The 23,258-nt window shown below is 30.8% G+C and overlaps 3 protein-coding genes across 4 annotated transcripts; all 3 read right to left on the reverse strand.

The window, feature by feature from the left end:
* Positions 1-3,069: 3,069 nt before the first annotated feature.
* Positions 3,070-4,625, reverse strand: LOC114718186 (protein PHLOEM PROTEIN 2-LIKE A1-like). Its single transcript, XM_028903438.1, has 3 exons — positions 4,233-4,625; positions 3,964-4,082; positions 3,070-3,575 (listed from the first exon to the last, which is right to left on the reverse strand). The coding sequence occupies exons 1-3, from the start codon at positions 4,623-4,625 to the stop codon at positions 3,179-3,181; spliced, it is 909 nt and encodes a 302-aa protein (XP_028759271.1). The 3' UTR covers positions 3,070-3,178.
* Positions 4,626-10,275: 5,650 nt separating this feature from the next.
* On the reverse strand, positions 10,276-11,831 carry LOC114718187 (protein PHLOEM PROTEIN 2-LIKE A1-like). Its single transcript, XM_028903440.1, has 3 exons — positions 11,439-11,831; positions 11,170-11,288; positions 10,276-10,781 (listed from the first exon to the last, which is right to left on the reverse strand). Exons 1-3 carry the CDS (start codon positions 11,829-11,831, stop codon positions 10,385-10,387), a joined length of 909 nt encoding a protein of 302 aa, XP_028759273.1. The 3' UTR covers positions 10,276-10,384.
* A 5,470-nt stretch (positions 11,832-17,301) lies between these two features.
* On the reverse strand, positions 17,302-18,884 carry LOC114718196 (uncharacterized protein PHLOEM PROTEIN 2-LIKE A4). Of its 2 annotated transcripts, XR_003737797.1 has the most exons (4): positions 18,645-18,884; positions 18,376-18,494; positions 17,525-17,987; positions 17,302-17,453 (listed from the first exon to the last, which is right to left on the reverse strand). XR_003737797.1 is itself a non-coding variant. In XM_028903450.1 (3 exons), exons 1-3 carry the CDS (start codon positions 18,867-18,869, stop codon positions 17,591-17,593), a joined length of 741 nt encoding a protein of 246 aa, XP_028759283.1. In that variant the 5' UTR covers positions 18,870-18,884; the 3' UTR covers positions 17,483-17,590. The 2 variants fall into 2 exon arrangements, 1 of the variants encoding a protein (XP_028759283.1); XM_028903450.1 differs by lacking the exon at positions 17,302-17,453 and having other exon boundaries at positions 17,483-17,987.
* Between the last annotated feature and the right edge of the window lie 4,374 nt (positions 18,885-23,258).

A 23,258-nucleotide genomic window follows, 5' to 3' on the forward strand; every position in this document is an offset into this window, starting at 1 on the left:
TCAGGGTTTATCTGGCCAAATTAGAATCACAACACTAATTTTGTGAGCCATGCTGCAATCCACTTTGTTCTGTACTATTCCATAAGCATCTCGACACACACACACACATACATGTAAGCTGAAACTGGTACATAAAACTCTACGATCAGTTTTATTATACTCTAGAGCAGTACCAGATGACCTGTCAAAGTGCGTGATTTACATCAATCCAGAGAAATTCTGTAGTCATTGGGATTAGGTTTGATGGAGACTCCTTTGATGACAAGGCCTTGTTTCCAAGCCCTACCTTCAATTTCATATAAAAGCTGGTGGTGGTGGTAATTGTTCGGGTGGCAGCGGTGGAGGCGGCGGGGGCGGCGGTGGCGTTGGCCGTGACCGCGGCGGTGATGATGAACCAAACATATTCCCCATTATTGCAGTTTTTCTATGCGTAAAATATAGGCTCACAATTCCATATCGCACTCCTCATATATGCGCAAGTCCTTGAAATCGAAGTGAACTAAACGGATCTAATTTACAAAATTTTTACATTAAAAAAAACAAAACTAAATTCTATGGATTTTATCTATTTTCAAGTCAAGATGTCATTGAAAATGAATAGTAAATTACACCACGCTTAGTTTTTTTATTTTTTTGCAAGACACCTCTATTAAATTTTAATAAAATTACATAGACATCTTTTCTATTTTTAATATGTAGATTTTAAGAATCAAGGACAAATATACTGATGTCAACAAAATTTGTAAAAAAAATCGTATAATTTACTCTTTTGTTTTATTTTGTGATTTCTTCGTCTCTCCCCCATATATGTTCACGGGAGAACAGTTAAGTGAGATTTTTCACTTATTTGAATCTGAAAAAATAATAAATTTAGTTAATGATGAATTCTGATTACTGAAGGATGTACAAGGAAAAAAAAAGTTCAAGTGCATGCTGTATTTCTTTTATATTAATTAATTAATTAATGGGATAAACACCTTGATCTTGTGTATAATGGACTTCTAGCCTCATGAAAACGTACATGTTCGAGAAAGTGATTCTTCTCAAATGTATATCAATGGAATATATTTTTATATATTAATTGTGCGTGTGTAGGGAATTTATTTAGAAGAATATGGAGGGAAAAGAGATAAAGGAATATATTCCGAAAGAAAAAGTTTTGAGAGATGAAGAGCAAGTGGTGGTGTGACTAAATGGGAGATATGCAACTAAAGAAATAAAATTATATTATTTATAAGGTATCTGGTTTTACTGCCATTCATAACCTATTATTGTTCTCTTTATTCCTTATCTCCCAAGTTTAAATGGTGCTCGGAATTCATATGTTTTAATTCCATCGTCAATATATTTTATTATCACTTGATATAAATTATAAAAGTTATGGAAAGTAATACTCCCTCCGTCCCATATTATAAACAATATTGGAGTTCATCACATATATCAAAATGTTAGTTAAAATTTGTTAAAGACAATAAATGTGTAAAAATTAGAAGTTCTTTCACTAAAATGTCCTTATTTACTGGGGGAGAAAATATAAAAGAGATAATAAGAAAATTATTATAATAAAAAGAATTATGTAAGACAAAGAATGTGTGCTGGAAAGATGATATTTTGAAAAATGAGATAATAAATAGATTGAGTATGAATAAGTAATTAATAGGGGTAAAATATGAAATTTGCTGCAAAAATTTAAGACAACTTGTAAATGTTGCTTATATTTAGGGAGAAGAGGGAGATAGCAGTTGTTGCTTATAAAATGGGACGAAGGGAGTACTACTTTCGGTCCTAATTATAAAACCTCATTTATAATTTAAAAACGAGGTCTTATAATTAGAACAGTATCAATCAACTATATTTTTGAAAACTTGCAATGTCCTATTCATTTTAAATTGATGGGATGTACAAGGAAAAAAAAAGTTCAAGTGCATGCTGTATTTTTTTTATATTAATTAATTAATTGATGGGATAAACACCTTGATCTTGTGTATAATGGATTTCTAGCCTCATGAAAACGTACATGTTCGAGAAAGTAATTATTCTCAAATTTGACAAGTTCAAGCATGCGTCACACACACACAAAATATATATATATATATATATATCAATGGAATATATTTTTGTATATTAATTGTGCGTGTGTGTAGGGAATTTAGAAGAATATGGAGGGAAAAAAGATAAAGGAATATATTCCGTAAGAACAAGTTTTGAAAGATGAAGAGCAAGTGGTGGTGTGATTAAATGGGAGATACACAACTAAAGAAATAAAATTATATTATTTATAAGGCATCTGGTTCTACTGCCATTCATAATCTATCATTGTTATCTTTATTCCTTATCTCCCCAAGTTTAAATGGTGCTCGGAATTCATAAGTTTTAATTCCATCGTCAATATATTTTATTAATACTTGATATAAAATATAAAAGATATCAAAAGTAATACTCCCTCCGCCCATATTATAAACAACATTGGAATTCATCACATAGACCAAAACATTAGTTAAAATTTGAATCAGGGTTTACCTAGCCAAATTAGAATCACAACACTAATTTTGTGAGCCATGCTGCAATCCACTTTGTTCTATACTGTTACCTCCGATTTTTAATATAAGATTCTGTTTGACTTTTGTTTTAGACCTAAATATAAGATCCCAAAATATTTTGTCTCTCATATTTATAAATTTTTTTCCAAAGTAGCTCTTTTAACAATAATAGTTCTAGTCAATACACTTGATTAGCAAGGATATTTTAGGAAAGACAACACCTACTTAGGACAAATAACTAACTCAACTTACTTTCTTAATCTTTTCAAACTAGTCAACTGGCTCTTATAATTAGGATCGGAGGTAGTATTCCATAAGCATCTCAATATATATATATATAAGCTGAAACTAGTACATAAAACTCTACGATCAGTTTTATTATACTCTAGAACAGTACCAGATTATATATAAGCTGAAACTAGTACATAAACTCCACGATCAATTTTTATTTTACTCTAGAACAGTACCAGATTATATATAAGCTGAAACTAGTACATAAAACTCTACGATGAGTTTTATGATACTCTAGAACAGTACCAAATTATATATAAGCTAAAACTAGTACATAAAACTCCACGATCAGTTTTTATTTTACTCTAGAACAGTACCAGATGACCTGTCATAGTGCATGATTTGCATCAATCCGGAGAAATTCTGTAGTCATTGGGATTAGGTTTGATGGAGACTCCTTTGATGACAAGGCCTTGTTTCCAAGCCCCACCTTCAATTTCATACAAAGAGAATTCCATTTCTCCTCCTTCATCATGAGTTGGTGCTACAAATTGCCCTACTGGAATCTCCATCCACTGCACTCTCATCTTGCTGATCAAATTCTCCTTGTGTTCTTGCCTCTTCCCTCCTGGCAGCACAAGCCTGACATTCACAGGAACCTCCCAGCCCTGTGCTGGGTCTTTCAGCATCACATGAAAGCATACTTGATACATAACTCCTGGTGTCAGCTTCCTTGTGTCTAACCTCCCATGCACTTCTAGCCAACACACTCTTTTCAATTCAGCTGCCTCTATCATTGTCCCACTGCAACACCACACCTCATTGCTCTCATTACTTAAATCAGGGCCTTTTTTCTTTTGCCAACTAAATCAGGGTTTATTTATATTATATAGTTGGTGCATATATTTTAAAAGGTTAGGGTGTTTTTTCCCTTGAAACATTTGTCAGCAATGTTACACTCTACCGTTAAAAAATTAACGTTGACGATTAAAATAATGACATTGACTGTTAAAATTTAATGGTGGAAGACAATATTGTTGCTATTTTAAATTTTCAGGACAAATTTGCATTAAAAAAACTTAGTTGCCTAACGTGTCTGATTGAAAACTTCCAGAATAAATTTGTACTTTGACCCTGTTTTAAACTGTGCCTGTGGGAGAGAGAAATATGCTTGTTTGTGTATTGTGTGTACCTTGATTCTTGGAGTTGTATCCATTTCCAATAGCGATGATCTTCTCCCCAAGTGATTGAAAGTGCCCTTGCATACAGCATGAAACAGTTGCAATTCGACTTCTTGTTCATCCAGAATTTCTGCAAATCATCATGTTTGTGTGTGTGTATCAGTGTAGTAAGTTGTTTTTTGGGTGAAATTAACCAGACATTCAAGTTCTAAAGAAACTAGCTGGAACTGAGACAACGAATTTATAATTGAAGTCATCGATTAGGTGGGCAGGGACTTGCCTTGGTCTTGTGGGATAAAAAGAGGCCAGAAGAATAAAGCTGGTCGTAGAGCTTGACCGTGGAAGACTTGTCGATGGGAAAGTCAGCTTCCTTCAGTATGTCTTGAAGGTTTTTTGGGAGACTCCCAGCTTCAGGTGGCTTTAAGTTTTGATGATGACCTTGTTTCCCATCTTTCGTGTTCTTTTCAGCTTCTTTTTCCCTCTTGTTCTCTATTTCTGAGGGTTTTCTCTCTCTTACTTGAGTGGCCGCTTGTGGCGATGGTGGTGGAGGAGCTTCTCTTCTTTGACTGGCCACTGCAGCTGGAGGTGGTGGAGGAGCTTCTCTTCTCTGACCGGCCACAGCTGGTGGAGGTGGTGGCTGCGGTGGAGCTGGGATGAAGTTTTTATTCCCCATTATTTCTATGCGTACACTATAGGCTCACTATTCCACAACGCGCTCGTTATATATGCACAGGTCCTTCAAATCGAAGTGAACTAAACGGATCTCATTTATCAAATTTTTTACATTTAAAAAAAAATCAAATTCTATGGATTTTATCTATTTTAAATTCTAGATGTCTTTGTTGAAAATGAATAGTAAATTACATCACACTTAAATTTTTTTTGCAAGACACCTCTATTAAATTTCAATGAAATTACATAGGCATCTTTTCTATTTTTAATATGTAGATTTTAAGAATCAAGGACGAATATACTAATGTCAGCAAAATTTGTAAAAAAATTGTATAATTCACTCTATTGTTTTATTTTGTGATTTCTTTGTCTCTCCTCCATATCTGTGCACGGGAGAATAGTTAAGTGAGATTTTTCACTCATTTGAATCTAAAAAAAATACTAAATTTAGCTAGTGATGAATTCTGATTCCTGAAGGATGGGCAAGGAAAAAAAGTTAAAGTGCATGCTGTATTTTTATATATTAATTAATTAATTAACAAACACCTTGATCTTGTGTATAATAGATTTCTAGCCCAGTGAAAACGTACATGTTCGAGAAAGTGATTATTCTTAAATTTGATTAAGTTCAAGCATGCATCATACATACATACATACATACATATTGTTCAAGCATGCATCATACATACATACATATATATATATATATATATTAATGGAATACTACCTTTGGTCCTTAATATAGGATCTCGTTTGACTTTTATTTTGATCCTAAATATAAGACCCAATTCTACCTTGTCTTTAATATTTATGTATTTTTTTCGAAAATAGTCCTTATAATAATGGTAGTTTTAGCCACTATTATCAAACTCGCTAGTTGACTTTCTGAGTTTAATATTTTTACATTTTCAGCCAACAAAATTGTATCGATTCATTTTTAAACTCGTGATAACTGTAAATTTGATTAAACTTATGAGTTCACTTATCGAGTTTGTTGTTTTTACGTTTTAAAATTACAAAATCATGTTAACTCGTTCTTAAACTCGTACTAAATTTTTGAATTTGATTATATTTAGTGACTTTATATATGAATTTTATAGAAATTTTTGGTTGAATGTGATAAATTATAAACATTGATGGATATAATTTCAATTATTTAAATTTAAAATATATTTAAATGAAACTATTCTCATTTTTTATATATTAATTATTTGATTATATACTTTTAATACTAGTTTATTAATAAAAGTAAATTCTTACGATTTGAGTTTACGATCCGAGTTTATATCATTCTCACGAATTTGTTTAAACTCGCGAGTTTGACAACCTTGGTTTTAGCTAATACACTTGATTAGTAAGGATATTTTAAGAAAGATAACACCTATTTATGACAAATAACTAACTTAACTTCTTTCCTTAATCTCTTCAAATTAGTCAACTAGCTCTTATAATTAGGACCAGAGGTAGTATATTTTTATACATTAATTGTGTGTGTGTAGGGAATTTATTTAGAAGAATATGGAGGGAAAAAAGATAAGGGAATATATTCCATAAGAAAAAGTTTTGCAAGATGAAGAGCAAGTGGTGATGTGATTAAATGGGAGGTACACAACTAAAGAAATAGAATTATACGATTATTATTTATAAGGCATCTGGTTCTGCTGCCATTCATAACCTATCATTGTTTTCTTTATTCCTTATCTCCCAAGTTTAAAAGGTGCTCTCAATTCAAAAGTTTTAATTCCATCGCGAGTATATTTTATTATCACTTGATATAAAATATAAAAGATATAGAAAGTAATATTACTTTCAGTCCTAATTATAAAACATCAATTGTAGTTTACAAACGAGATTTTATAATTAGAACAGTATCAATCAACTATATTCTTGAAAACTTGCAATACCCGATTCATTTTAAAATGAGTCGGGTATGACATTATAAGATCTAAATATATTTAATTAATTAGATTTAAATAATATTTTGATTGAGATTTGGGCATATTGAATTAAATGGATAGCATCATTATTAAATGAGATTTCAATTAGAGGCTCAAATGAAGAAATTAATGATTAATTTTAAATTTGAATAATATTTTAATTGAAATTTGAATATATTGAATTAAATGGAAAGCATCATTATTAAATAGTATGTCAATTGGAGACTTAAATAGAAAAATAATTAATTAATTTTGAATTTTGAGTTTTCACATGTTCACCCTAAATTCCACACCTCTAATTTAAATCTCATTTGAATAAATAAAAAATAATAATATTACTATAAAAAAAAAAGACTTTCAGCTATCTAAAATAATGTAATTTATTAGAATTTAATATCTAATCAAATGCTCTGGTCTGTGCATCGCATGGGCGAAAATTTTCTAATTATTTACAAGTTACGTGACTTTGTTCTATTCTTTCTTTTCTTCTTCTTGTTTCTTTCGTATTTACAAACCCTCCAGCTTTTCTGTAAAATTAGTAATTACTAGTACGCCTGAATGAACATACTTCCGCTCCAAAAGAAAAATTTTGTGAGATCTGCTGAAATTTGAGTTTCATAAAATCTCTGCACAGGTGTACTGTATTGAATCAGGGTTTATCTGGCCAAATTAGAATCACAACACTAATTTTGTGAGCCATGCTGCAATCCACTTTGTTCTGTACTATTCCATAAGCATCTCGACACACACACACACATACATGTAAGCTGAAACTGGTACATAAAACTCTACGATCAGTTTTATTATACTCTAGAGCAGTACCAGATGACCTGTCAAAGTGCGTGATTTACATCAATCCAGAGAAATTCTGTAGTCATTGGGATTAGGTTTGATGGAGACTCCTTTGATGACAAGGCCTTGTTTCCAAGCCCTACCTTCAATTTCATATAAAAGCTGGTGGTGGTGGTAATTGTTCGGGTGGCAGCGGTGGAGGCGGCGGGGGCGGCGGTGGCGTTGGCCGTGACCGCGGCGGTGATGATGAACCAAACATATTCCCCATTATTGCAGTTTTTCTATGCGTAAAATATAGGCTCACAATTCCATATCGCACTCCTCATATATGCGCAAGTCCTTGAAATCGAAGTGAACTAAACGGATCTAATTTACAAAATTTTTACATTAAAAAAAAACAAAACTAAATTCTATGGATTTTATCTATTTTCAAGTCAAGATGTCATTGAAAATGAATAGTAAATTACACCACGCTTAGTTTTTTTATTTTTTTGCAAGACACCTCTATTAAATTTTAATAAAATTACATAGACATCTTTTCTATTTTTAATATGTAGATTTTAAGAATCAAGGACAAATATACTGATGTCAACAAAATTTGTAAAAAAAATCGTATAATTTACTCTTTTGTTTTATTTTGTGATTTCTTCGTCTCTCCCCCATATATGTTCACGGGAGAACAGTTAAGTGAGATTTTTCACTTATTTGAATCTGAAAAAATAATAAATTTAGTTAATGATGAATTCTGATTACTGAAGGATGTACAAGGAAAAAAAAGTTCAAGTGCATGCTGTATTTCTTTTATATTAATTAATTAATTAATGGGATAAACACCTTGATCTTGTGTATAATGGACTTCTAGCCTCATGAAAACGTACATGTTCGAGAAAGTGATTCTTCTCAAATGTATATCAATGGAATATATTTTTATATATTAATTGTGCGTGTGTAGGGAATTTATTTAGAAGAATATGGAGGGAAAAGAGATAAAGGAATATATTCCGAAAGAAAAAGTTTTGAGAGATGAAGAGCAAGTGGTGGTGTGACTAAATGGGAGATATGCAACTAAAGAAATAAAATTATATTATTTATAAGGTATCTGGTTTTACTGCCATTCATAACCTATTATTGTTCTCTTTATTCCTTATCTCCCAAGTTTAAATGGTGCTCGGAATTCATATGTTTTAATTCCATCGTCAATATATTTTATTATCACTTGATATAAATTATAAAAGTTATGGAAAGTAATACTCCCTCCGTCCCATATTATAAACAATATTGGAGTTCATCACATATATCAAAATGTTAGTTAAAATTTGTTAAGACAATAAATGTGTAAAATTAGAAGTTCTTTCACTAAAATGTCCTTATTTACTGGGGAGAAAATATAAAAGAGATAATAAGAAAATTATTATAATAAAAAGAATTATGTAAGACAAAGAATGTGTGCTGGAAAGATGATATTTTGAAAAATGAGATAATAAATAGATTGAGTATGAATAAGTAATTAATAGGGGTAAAATATGAAATTTGCTGCAAAAATTTAAGACAACTTGTAAATGTTGCTTATATTTAGGGAGAAGAGGGAGATAGCAGTTGTTGCTTATAAAATGGGACGAAGGGAGTACTACTTTCGGTCCTAATTATAAAACCTCATTTATAATTTAAAAACGAGGTCTTATAATTAGAACAGTATCAATCAACTATATTTTTGAAAACTTGCAATGTCCTATTCATTTTAAATTGATGGGATGTACAAGGAAAAAAAAAGTTCAAGTGCATGCTGTATTTTTTTTATATTAATTAATTAATTGATGGGATAAACACCTTGATCTTGTGTATAATGGATTTCTAGCCTCATGAAAACGTACATGTTCGAGAAAGTAATTATTCTCAAATTTGACAAGTTCAAGCATGCGTCACACACACACAAAATATATATATATATATATATATCAATGGAATATATTTTTGTATATTAATTGTGCGTGTGTGTAGGGAATTTAGAAGAATATGGAGGGAAAAAAGATAAAGGAATATATTCCGTAAGAACAAGTTTTGAAAGATGAAGAGCAAGTGGTGGTGTGATTAAATGGGAGATACACAACTAAAGAAATAAAATTATATTATTTATAAGGCATCTGGTTCTACTGCCATTCATAATCTATCATTGTTATCTTTATTCCTTATCTCCCCAAGTTTAAATGGTGCTCGGAATTCATAAGTTTTAATTCCATCGTCAATATATTTTATTAATACTTGATATAAAATATAAAAGATATCAAAAGTAATACTCCCTCCGCCCATATTATAAACAACATTGGAATTCATCACATAGACCAAAACATTAGTTAAAATTTGAATCAGGGTTTACCTAGCCAAATTAGAATCACAACACTAATTTTGTGAGCCATGCTGCAATCCACTTTGTTCTATACTGTTACCTCCGATTTTTAATATAAGATTCTGTTTGACTTTTGTTTTAGACCTAAATATAAGATCCCAAAATATTTTGTCTCTCATATTTATAAATTTTTTTCCAAAGTAGCTCTTTTAACAATAATAGTTCTAGTCAATACACTTGATTAGCAAGGATATTTTAGGAAAGACAACACCTACTTAGGACAAATAACTAACTCAACTTACTTTCTTAATCTTTTCAAACTAGTCAACTGGCTCTTATAATTAGGATCGGAGGTAGTATTCCATAAGCATCTCAATATATATATATATAAGCTGAAACTAGTACATAAAACTCTACGATCAGTTTTATTATACTCTAGAACAGTACCAGATTATATATAAGCTGAACTAGTACATAAACTCCACGATCAATTTTTATTTTACTCTAGAACAGTACCAGATTATATATAAGCTGAAACTAGTACATAAAACTCTACGATGAGTTTTATGATACTCTAGAACAGTACCAAATTATATATAAGCTAAAACTAGTACATAAAACTCCACGATCAGTTTTTATTTTACTCTAGAACAGTACCAGATGACCTGTCATAGTGCATGATTTGCATCAATCCGGAGAAATTCTGTAGTCATTGGGATTAGGTTTGATGGAGACTCCTTTGATGACAAGGCCTTGTTTCCAAGCCCCACCTTCAATTTCATACAAAGAGAATTCCATTTCTCCTCCTTCATCATGAGTTGGTGCTACAAATTGCCCTACTGGAATCTCCATCCACTGCACTCTCATCTTGCTGATCAAATTCTCCTTGTGTTCTTGCCTCTTCCCTCCTGGCAGCACAAGCCTGACATTCACAGGAACCTCCCAGCCCTGTGCTGGGTCTTTCAGCATCACATGAAAGCATACTTGATACATAACTCCTGGTGTCAGCTTCCTTGTGTCTAACCTCCCATGCACTTCTAGCCAACACACTCTTTTCAATTCAGCTGCCTCTATCATTGTCCCACTGCAACACCACACCTCATTGCTCTCATTACTTAAATCAGGGCCTTTTTTCTTTTGCCAACTAAATCAGGGTTTATTTATATTATATAGTTGGTGCATATATTTTAAAAGGTTAGGGTGTTTTTTCCCTTGAAACATTTGTCAGCAATGTTACACTCTACCGTTAAAAAATTAACGTTGACGATTAAAATAATGACATTGACTGTTAAAATTTAATGGTGGAAGACAATATTGTTGCTATTTTAAATTTTCAGGACAAATTTGCATTAAAAAAACTTAGTTGCCTAACGTGTCTGATTGAAAACTTCCAGAATAAATTTGTACTTTGACCCTGTTTTAAACTGTGCCTGTGGGAGAGAGAAATATGCTTGTTTGTGTATTGTGTGTACCTTGATTCTTGGAGTTGTATCCATTTCCAATAGCGATGATCTTCTCCCCAAGTGATTGAAAGTGCCCTTGCATACAGCATGAAACAGTTGCAATTCGACTTCTTGTTCATCCAGAATTTCTGCAAATCATCATGTTTGTGTGTGTGTATCAGTGTAGTAAGTTGTTTTTTGGGTGAAATTAACCAGACATTCAAGTTCTAAAGAAACTAGCTGGAACTGAGACAACGAATTTATAATTGAAGTCATCGATTAGGTGGGCAGGGACTTGCCTTGGTCTTGTGGGATAAAAAGAGGCCAGAAGAATAAAGCTGGTCGTAGAGCTTGACCGTGGAAGACTTGTCGATGGGAAAGTCAGCTTCCTTCAGTATGTCTTGAAGGTTTTTTGGGAGACTCCCAGCTTCAGGTGGCTTTAAGTTTTGATGATGACCTTGTTTCCCATCTTTCGTGTTCTTTTCAGCTTCTTTTTCCCTCTTGTTCTCTATTTCTGAGGGTTTTCTCTCTCTTACTTGAGTGGCCGCTTGTGGCGATGGTGGTGGAGGAGCTTCTCTTCTTTGACTGGCCACTGCAGCTGGAGGTGGTGGAGGAGCTTCTCTTCTCTGACCGGCCACAGCTGGTGGAGGTGGTGGCTGCGGTGGAGCTGGGATGAAGTTTTTATTCCCCATTATTTCTATGCGTACACTATAGGCTCACTATTCCACAACGCGCTCGTTATATATGCACAGGTCCTTCAAATCGAAGTGAACTAAACGGATCTCATTTATCAAATTTTTTACATTTAAAAAAAATCAAATTCTATGGATTTTATCTATTTTAAATTCTAGATGTCTTTGTTGAAAATGAATAGTAAATTACATCACACTTAAATTTTTTTGCAAGACACCTCTATTAAATTTCAATGAAATTACATAGGCATCTTTTCTATTTTTAATATGTAGATTTTAAGAATCAAGGACGAATATACTAATGTCAGCAAAATTTGTAAAAAAATTGTATAATTCACTCTATTGTTTTATTTTGTGATTTCTTTGTCTCTCCTCCATATCTGTGCACGGGAGAATAGTTAAGTGAGATTTTTCACTCATTTGAATCTAAAAAAAATACTAAATTTAGCTAGTGATGAATTCTGATTCCTGAAGGATGGGCAAGGAAAAAAAGTTAAAGTGCATGCTGTATTTTTATATATTAATTAATTAATTAACAAACACCTTGATCTTGTGTATAATAGATTTCTAGCCCAGTGAAAACGTACATGTTCGAGAAAGTGATTATTCTTAAATTTGATTAAGTTCAAGCATGCATCATACATACATACATACATACATATTGTTCAAGCATGCATCATACATACATACATATATATATATATATATATAATGGAATACTACCTTTGGTCCTTAATATAGGATCTCGTTTGACTTTTATTTTGATCCTAAATATAAGACCCAATTCTACCTTGTCTTTAATATTTATGTATTTTTTTCGAAAATAGTCCTTATAATAATGGTAGTTTTAGCCACTATTATCAAACTCGCTAGTTGACTTTCTGAGTTTAATATTTTTACATTTTCAGCCAACAAAATTGTATCGATTCATTTTTAAACTCGTGATAACTGTAAATTTGATTAAACTTATGAGTTCACTTATCGAGTTTGTTGTTTTTACGTTTTAAAATTACAAAATCATGTTAACTCGTTCTTAAACTCGTACTAAATTTTTGAATTTGATTATATTTAGTGACTTTATATATGAATTTTATAGAAATTTTTTGGTTGAATGTGATAAATTATAAACATTGATGGATATAATTTCAATTATTTAAATTTAAAATATATTTAAATGAAACTATTCTCATTTTTTATATATTAATTATTTGATTATATACTTTTAATACTAGTTTATTAATAAAAGTAAATTCTTACGATTTGAGTTTACGATCCGAGTTTATATCATTCTCACGAATTTGTTTAAACTCGCGAGTTTGACAACCTTGGTTTTAGCTAATACACTTGATTAGTAAGGATATTTTAAGAAAGATAACACCTATTTATGACAAATAACTAACTTAACTTCTTTCCTTAATCTCTTCAAATTAGTCAACTAGCTCTTATAATTAGGACCAGAGGTAGTATATTTTTATACATTAATTGTGTGTGTGTAGGGAATTTATTTAGAAGAATATGGAGGGAAAAAAGATAAGGGAATATATTCCATAAGAAAAAGTTTTGCAAGATGAAGAGCAAGTGGTGATGTGATTAAATGGGAGGTACACAACTAAAGAAATAGAATTATACGATTATTATTTATAAGGCATCTGGTTCTGCTGCCATTCATAACCTATCATTGTTTTCTTTATTCCTTATCTCCCAAGTTTAAAAGGTGCTCTCAATTCAAAAGTTTTAATTCCATCGCGAGTATATTTTATTATCACTTGATATAAAATATAAAAGATATAGAAAGTAATATTACTTTCAGTCCTAATTATAAAACATCAATTGTAGTTTACAAACGAGATTTTATAATTAGAACAGTATCAATCAACTATATTCTTGAAAACTTGCAATACCCGATTCATTTTAAAATGAGTCGGGTATGACATTATAAGATCTAAATATATTTAATTAATTAGATTTAAATAATATTTTGATTGAGATTTGGGCATATTGAATTAAATGGATAGCATCATTATTAAATGAGATTTCAATTAGAGGCTCAAATGAAGAAATTAATGATTAATTTTAAATTTGAATAATATTTTAATTGAAATTTGAATATATTGAATTAAATGGAAAGCATCATTATTAAATAGTATGTCAATTGGAGACTTAAATAGAAAAATAATTAATTAATTTTGAATTTTGAGTTTTCACATGTTCACCCTAAATTCCACACCTCTAATTTAAATCTCATTTGAATAAATAAAAAATAATAATATTACTATAAAAAAAAAAAGACTTTCAGCTATCTAAAATAATGTAATTTATTAGAATTTAATATCTAATCAAATGCTCTGGTCTGTGCATCGCATGGGCGAAAATTTTCTAATTATTTACAAGTTACGTGACTTTGTTCTATTCTTTCTTTTCTTCTTCTTGTTTCTTTCGTATTTACAAACCCTCCAGCTTTTCTGTAAAATTAGTAATTACTAGTACGCCTGAATGAACATACTTCCGCTCCAAAAGAAAAATTTTGTGAGATCTGCTGAAATTTGAGTTTCATAAAATCTCTGCACAGGTGTACTGTATTGAATCAGGGTTTATCTGGCCAAATTAGAATCACAACACTAATTTTGTGAGCCATGCTGCAATCCACTTTGTTCTGTACTATTCCATAAGCATCTCGACACACACACACACATACATGTAAGCTGAAACTGGTACATAAAACTCTACGATCAGTTTTATTATACTCTAGAGCAGTACCAGATGACCTGTCAAAGTGCGTGATTTACATCAATCCAGAGAAATTCTGTAGTCATTGGGATTAGGTTTGATGGAGACTCCTTTGATGACAAGGCCTTGTTTCCAAGCCCTACCTTCAATTTCATATAAAAGCTGGTGGTGGTGGTAATTGTTCGGGTGGCAGCGGTGGAGGCGGCGGGGGCGGCGGTGGCGTTGGCCGTGACCGCGGCGGTGATGATGAACCAAACATATTCCCCATTATTGCAGTTTTTCTATGCGTAAAATATAGGCTCACAATTCCATATCGCACTCCTCATATATGCGCAAGTCCTTGAAATCGAAGTGAACTAAACGGATCTAATTTACAAAATTTTTACATTAAAAAAAAAAAACTAAATTCTATGGATTTTATCTATTTTCAAGTCAAGATGTCATTGAAAATGAATAGTAAATTACACCACGCTTAGTTTTTTTATTTTTTTGCAAGACACCTCTATTAAATTTTAATAAAATTACATAGACATCTTTTCTATTTTTAATATGTAGATTTTAAGAATCAAGGACAAATATACTGATGTCAACAAAATTTGTAAAAAAAATCGTATAATTTACTCTTTTGTTTTATTTTGTGATTTCTTCGTCTCTCCCCCATATATGTTCACGGGAGAACAGTTAAGTGAGATTTTTCACTTATTTGAATCTGAAAAAATAATAAATTTAGTTAATGATGAATTCTGATTACTGAAGGATGTACAAGGAAAAAAAAAGTTCAAGTGCATGCTGTATTTCTTTTATATTAATTAATTAATTAATGGGATAAACACCTTGATCTTGTGTATAATGGACTTCTAGCCTCATGAAAACGTACATGTTCGAGAAAGTGATTCTTCTCAAATGTATATCAATGGAATATATTTTTATATATTAATTGTGCGTGTGTAGGGAATTTATTTAGAAGAATATGGAGGGAAAAGAGATAAAGGAATATATTCCGAAAGAAAAAGTTTTGAGAGATGAAGAGCAAGTGGTGGTGTGACTAAATGGGAGATATGCAACTAAAGAAATAAAATTATATTATTTATAAGGTATCTGGTTTTACTGCCATTCATAACCTATTATTGTTCTCTTTATTCCTTATCTCCCAAGTTTAAATGGTGCTCGGAATTCATATGTTTTAATTCCATCGTCAATATATTTTATTATCACTTGATATAAATTATAAAAGTTATGGAAAGTAATACTCCCTCCGTCCCATATTATAAACAATATTGGAGTTCATCACATATATCAAAATGTTAGTTAAAATTTGTTAAAGACAATAAATGTGTAAAAATTAGAAGTTCTTTCACTAAAATGTCCTTATTTACTGGGGGAGAAAATATAAAAGAGATAATAAGAAAATTATTATAATAAAAAGAATTATGTAAGACAAAGAATGTGTGCTGGAAAGATGATATTTTGAAAAATGAGATAATAAATAGATTGAGTATGAATAAGTAATTAATAGGGGTAAAATATGAAATTTGCTGCAAAAATTTAAGACAACTTGTAAATGTTGCTTATATTTAGGGAGAAGAGGGAGATAGCAGTTGTTGCTTATAAAATGGGACGAAGGGAGTACTACTTTCGGTCCTAATTATAAAACCTCATTTATAATTTAAAAACGAGGTCTTATAATTAGAACAGTATCAATCAACTATATTTTTGAAAACTTGCAATGTCCTATTCATTTTAAATTGATGGGATGTACAAGGAAAAAAAAAGTTCAAGTGCATGCTGTATTTTTTTTATATTAATTAATTAATTGATGGGATAAACACCTTGATCTTGTGTATAATGGATTTCTAGCCTCATGAAAACGTACATGTTCGAGAAAGTAATTATTCTCAAATTTGACAAGTTCAAGCATGCGTCACACACACACAAAATATATATATATATATATATCAATGGAATATATTTTTGTATATTAATTGTGCGTGTGTGTAGGGAATTTAGAAGAATATGGAGGGAAAAAAGATAAAGGAATATATTCCGTAAGAACAAGTTTTGAAAGATGAAGAGCAAGTGGTGGTGTGATTAAATGGGAGATACACAACTAAAGAAATAAAATTATATTATTTATAAGGCATCTGGTTCTACTGCCATTCATAATCTATCATTGTTATCTTTATTCCTTATCTCCCCAAGTTTAAATGGTGCTCGGAATTCATAAGTTTTAATTCCATCGTCAATATATTTTATTAATACTTGATATAAAATATAAAAGATATCAAAAGTAATACTCCCTCCGCCCATATTATAAACAACATTGGAATTCATCACATAGACCAAAACATTAGTTAAAATTTGAATCAGGGTTTACCTAGCCAAATTAGAATCACAACACTAATTTTGTGAGCCATGCTGCAATCCACTTTGTTCTATACTGTTACCTCCGATTTTTAATATAAGATTCTGTTTGACTTTTGTTTTAGACCTAAATATAAGATCCCAAAATATTTTGTCTCTCATATTTATAAATTTTTTTCCAAAGTAGCTCTTTTAACAATAATAGTTCTAGTCAATACACTTGATTAGCAAGGATATTTTAGGAAAGACAACACCTACTTAGGACAAATAACTAACTCAACTTACTTTCTTAATCTTTTCAAACTAGTCAACTGGCTCTTATAATTAGGATCGGAGGTAGTATTCCATAAGCATCTCAATATATATATATATAAGCTGAAACTAGTACATAAAACTCTACGATCAGTTTTATTATACTCTAGAACAGTACCAGATTATATATAAGCTGAAACTAGTACATAAACTCCACGATCAATTTTTATTTTACTCTAGAACAGTACCAGATTATATATAAGCTGAAACTAGTACATAAAACTCTACGATGAGTTTTATGATACTCTAGAACAGTACCAAATTATATATAAGCTAAAACTAGTACATAAAACTCCACGATCAGTTTTTATTTTACTCTAGAACAGTACCAGATGACCTGTCATAGTGCATGATTTGCATCAATCCGGAGAAATTCTGTAGTCATTGGGATTAGGTTTGATGGAGACTCCTTTGATGACAAGGCCTTGTTTCCAAGCCCCACCTTCAATTTCATACAAAGAGAATTCCATTTCTCCTCCTTCATCATGAGTTGGTGCTACAAATTGCCCTACTGGAATCTCCATCCACTGCACTCTCATCTTGCTGATCAAATTCTCCTTGTGTTCTTGCCTCTTCCCTCCTGGCAGCACAAGCCTGACATTCACAGGAACCTCCCAGCCCTGTGCTGGGTCTTTCAGCATCACATGAAAGCATACTTGATACATAACTCCTGGTGTCAGCTTCCTTGTGTCTAACCTCCCATGCACTTCTAGCCAACACACTCTTTTCAATTCAGCTGCCTCTATCATTGTCCCACTGCAACACCACACCTCATTGCTCTCATTACTTAAATCAGGGCCTTTTTTCTTTTGCCAACTAAATCAGGGTTTATTTATATTATATAGTTGGTGCATATATTTTAAAAGGTTAGGGTGTTTTTTCCCTTGAAACATTTGTCAGCAATGTTACACTCTACCGTTAAAAAATTAACGTTGACGATTAAAATAATGACATTGACTGTTAAAATTTAATGGTGGAAGACAATATTGTTGCTATTTTAAATTTTCAGGACAAATTTGCATTAAAAAAACTTAGTTGCCTAACGTGTCTGATTGAAAACTTCCAGAATAAATTTGTACTTTGACCCTGTTTTAAACTGTGCCTGTGGGAGAGAGAAATATGCTTGTTTGTGTATTGTGTGTACCTTGATTCTTGGAGTTGTATCCATTTCCAATAGCGATGATCTTCTCCCCAAGTGATTGAAAGTGCCCTTGCATACAGCATGAAACAGTTGCAATTCGACTTCTTGTTCATCCAGAATTTCTGCAAATCATCATGTTTGTGTGTGTGTATCAGTGTAGTAAGTTGTTTTTTGGGTGAAATTAACCAGACATTCAAGTTCTAAAGAAACTAGCTGGAACTGAGACAACGAATTTATAATTGAAGTCATCGATTAGGTGGGCAGGGACTTGCCTTGGTCTTGTGGGATAAAAAGAGGCCAGAAGAATAAAGCTGGTCGTAGAGCTTGACCGTGGAAGACTTGTCGATGGGAAAGTCAGCTTCCTTCAGTATGTCTTGAAGGTTTTTTGGGAGACTCCCAGCTTCAGGTGGCTTTAAGTTTTGATGATGACCTTGTTTCCCATCTTTCGTGTTCTTTTCAGGTGGCTTTAAGACTGGGGTGGAGTTTTCATTCCCCATTATTTCTATGCGTACACTGTAGGCTCACAATTGCACAACGCGCTCGTTATATATGCACAGGTCCTTCAAATCGAAGTGAACGAAACGAATCTCATTTATCAAATTTTTTACATTAAAAAAAACAAAACTAAATTCTATGGATTTTATCTATTTTAAAATCTAGATGTCTTTGTTGAAAATGAATAGTAAATTACATCACACTTAAATTTTTTTACAAGACACCTCTATTAAATTTCAATAAAATTACATAGACATCTTTTCTATTTTTAATATGTAGATTTTAAGAATCAAGGACGAATATGCTAATGTCAACAAAATTTGTAAAAAAATTGTATAATTCACTCTATTGTTTTATTTTGTGATTTCTTTGTCTCTCCTCCATATCTGTGCACGGGAGAACAGTTAAGTGAGATTTTTCGCTCATTTGAATCTAAAAAGAATACTAAATTTAGCTAGTGATGAATTCTGATTCCTGAAGGATGGATAAGGAAAAAAAGTTAAAGTGCATGCTGTATTTTTATATATTAATTAATTAATTAACAGGATAAACACCTTGATCTTGTGTATAATGGATTTCTAGCCTCGTGAAAACGTACATGTTCGAGAAAGTGATTATTCTTAAATTTGATTAAGTTCAAGCATGCATCATACATACATACATAGATATATATATATTAATGGAATATTACCTTTGGTTCTTAATATACGATCTCGTTTGACTTTTATTTTGGTCCTAAATATAAGACCCAATTCCACCTTGTCTTTAATATTTATAGGATCTCGTTTGACTTTTATTTTGGTCCAAAATATAAGACCCAATTCCACCTTGTCTTTAATATTTATGTATTTTTTCAAAAATAATCCTATAATAATGGTAGTTTTAGCCACTATTATGAAACTCGCTAGTTGACTTTTTGAGTTTAATATTTTTACGTTTTCAGCCAACAAAATTGTATCAATTCACTCTTAAACTCGTGATAACTGTAAATTTGATTAAACTTATGAGTTCACTTATCGAGTTTGTTGTTTTTACGTTTTAAACTTACAAAATCATGTTAACTCGCTCTTAAACTCGTACTAAATTTTTGAATTTGATTATATTTAGTGACTTTATGTATGAATTTTATAGAAATTTTTTGGTTGAATGTGATAAATTATAAACATTGATGGATATAATTTCAATTATTTAAATTTAAAATATATTTAAATGAAACTGTTCTCATTTTTTTATATATTAATTATTTGATTATATATTTTTAATACTAGTTTATTAATAAAAGTAAATTCTTACGATTCGAGTTTACGATCCGAGTTTATATCATTCTCACGAATTTGTTTAAACTCGCAAGTTTGACAACCTTGGTTTTAGCTAATACACTTGATTAGTAAGGATATTTTAAGAAAGATAACACCTATTTATGACAAATAACTAACTTAACTTCTTTCCTTAATCTCTTCAAATTGGTCAACTAGCTCTTATAATTAAGACAAGAGGTAGTATATTTTTATATATTAATTGTGTGTGTGTAGGGAATTTATTTAGAAGAATATGGAGGAAAAAAAGATAAGGGAATATATTCCGTAAGAAAAAGTTTTGCAAGATGAAGAGCAAGTGGTGGTGTGATTAAATGGGAGGTACACAACTAAAGAAATAGAATTATATGATTATTATTTATAAGGCATCTGGTTCTGCTGCCATTCATAACCTATCATTGTTTTCTTTATTCCTTATCTCCCAAGTTTAAAAGGTGCTCTGAATTCAAAAGTTTTAATTCCATCGTGAATATATTTTATTATCACTTGATATAAAATATAAAAGATATAGAAAGTAATATTACTTTCAGTTCTAATTATAAAACCTCATTTGTAGTTTACAAACGAGATCTTATAATTAGATTAATATCAATCAACTATATGCTTGAAAACTTGCAATACCCGATTCATTTTAAAATGAGTCGGGTATGACATTATGAGATCCAAATATATCTAATTAATTAGATTTGAATAATATTTTGATCGAGATTTGGATATATTGAATTAAATGGATAGCATCATTATTAAATGAGATTTCAATTAGAGGCTCAAATGAAGGAATTGATGATTAATTTTAAATTTGAATAATATTTTAATTGAAATTTGAATATATTGAATTAAATGGAAAGCATCATTATTTAATAATATGTTAATTGGAGGCTTAAATAGAAAAATAATTAATTAATTTTGAATTTTGAATTTTGAATTTTCACATGTTCACCCTAAATTCCACACCTCTGATTTAAATCTCATTTGAATAAATAAATAATAATAATATTCCTATAAAAAATGACTTTCAGCTATCTAAAATAATGTAATTTATTAGAATTTAATATCTAATCAAATGCTCTGGTCTGTGCATCGCATGGGCAAAAATTTTCTAATAATTTGCAATTTACGTGACTTTGTTCTATTTTTTCTTTTCTTCTTCTTGTTTCTTTCATATTTACAAACCGTCCAGCATTTCTGTAAAATTAGTAATTACAGTACGCCTGAATGAACATACTTCCGCTCCAAAAGAAAAATTTTGTGAGATCTGCTGAAATTTGAGTTTCATAAAATCTCTGCACAGGTGTACTGTATTGAATCAGGGTTTATCTGGCCAAATTAGAATCACAACACTAATTTTGTGAGCCATGCTGCAATCCACTTTGTTCTGTACTATTCCATAAGCATCTCGACACACACACACACATACATGTAAGCTGAAACTGGTACATAAAACTCTACGATCAGTTTTATTATACTCTAGAGCAGTACCAGATGACCTGTCAAAGTGCGTGATTTGCATCAATCCAGAGAAATTCTGTAGTCATTGGGATTAGGTTTGATGGAGACTCCTTTGATGACAAGGCCTTGTTTCCAAGCCCCACCTTCAATTTCATTCAAAGTAAGGTGGTGGTGGTGGTAATCGTTCAGGTGGCTAAATGGTGGTGTGACTAAATGGGAGATACGCAACTAAAGAAATAAAATTATACTCCTCCGGTCCTAATTATAAGACCTAATTGACTTATTTGAGGAGATTAAGGAAGTAAGTTAAGTTGGTTATTTATAACAAATAAGTGTTGTCATTCCTAAAATATCCTTGCTAATTAAGTATATTGGCTAAAACTATCATTATTAGAAGGATTATCTTGGAAAAAAATGCATAAATATAAGAGACAAAATGAATTGGGGTCTTATAATTAGAACCAAATAAAAAGTCAAATGGGGTCTTATAATAAGGACCGGAGGAGTATTATTTATAAAGCATCTGGTTCTACTGCCATTCATAACCTATTATTGTTCTCTTTATTCCTTATCTCCCGAGTTTAAATGATGCTCAGAATTCATAAGTTTTAATTCCATCGTCGATATATTTTATTATCACTTGATATAAAATATAAAAGTTATAGAAAGTAATACTCCCTCCGTCCCATATTATAAACAGGAGTTCATCACATATATCAAAATGTTAGTTAAAATTTGTTAAAGACAATAAATGTGTAAAAATTAGAAGTTCTTTCACTAAAATGTCCTTATTTACAGGGGGAGAAAATATAAAAGAGATAATAAGAAAATTATTATAATAAAAAGAATTATGTAAGACAAAGAATGTGTGCTGGAAAGATGATATTTTGAAAAATGAGATAATAAATAGATTGAGTATGAATAAGTAATTAATAGGGGTAAAATAGAAAATTTGCTGCAAAAATTTAAGACAACTTGCAAATGTTGCTTATATTTAGGGAGAAGAGGGAGATAGCAGTTGTTGCTTATAAAATGGGACGAAGGGAGTACTACTTTCGGTTCTAATTATAAAACCTCATTTATAATTTAAAAACGAGGTCTTATAATTAGAACAGTATCAATCAACTATATTTTTGAAAACTTGCAATGTTCTATTCATTTTAAAATGAGTCGGGTATGACATTATGAGATCCAAATATATTCAATTAATTAGATTTGAGAATAATATTTGATTGAGATTTGGATATATTGAATTAAATGGAGAGCATCATTATTAAATGAGATTTTAATTGGAGACTCAAAAGAAATAATTAATAATTAATTTTGAATTTGAATTTGAATTTGAACAATATCTTAATTGAAATTTGAATATATTAAATTAAATAGAAAGTATCATTATTAAATAGTATGTCAATTAGGGGCTTAAATCAAAAAATAATTAATTAATTTTGAATTTTCACATGTTCACCCTAAATTCCGCACCTTTAATTTAAATCCCATTTAAATGAATAAAAATAATAATATTCTTATAAAAAATGACCTTCAGCTATCTTAAATAATGTAATTTATTAGAATTTTAAATCTAATCAAATACCCTGGTCAACACATCGCATGGGGAAAATTTCT

The sequence above is a fragment of the Neltuma alba genome, unplaced genomic scaffold, assembly GCF_004799145.2.
Source record: "Neltuma alba isolate B1F8T4 unplaced genomic scaffold, ASM479914v2 tig00011820_pilon, whole genome shotgun sequence".
Classification (NCBI taxonomy): domain Eukaryota; kingdom Viridiplantae; phylum Streptophyta; class Magnoliopsida; order Fabales; family Fabaceae; genus Neltuma; species Neltuma alba.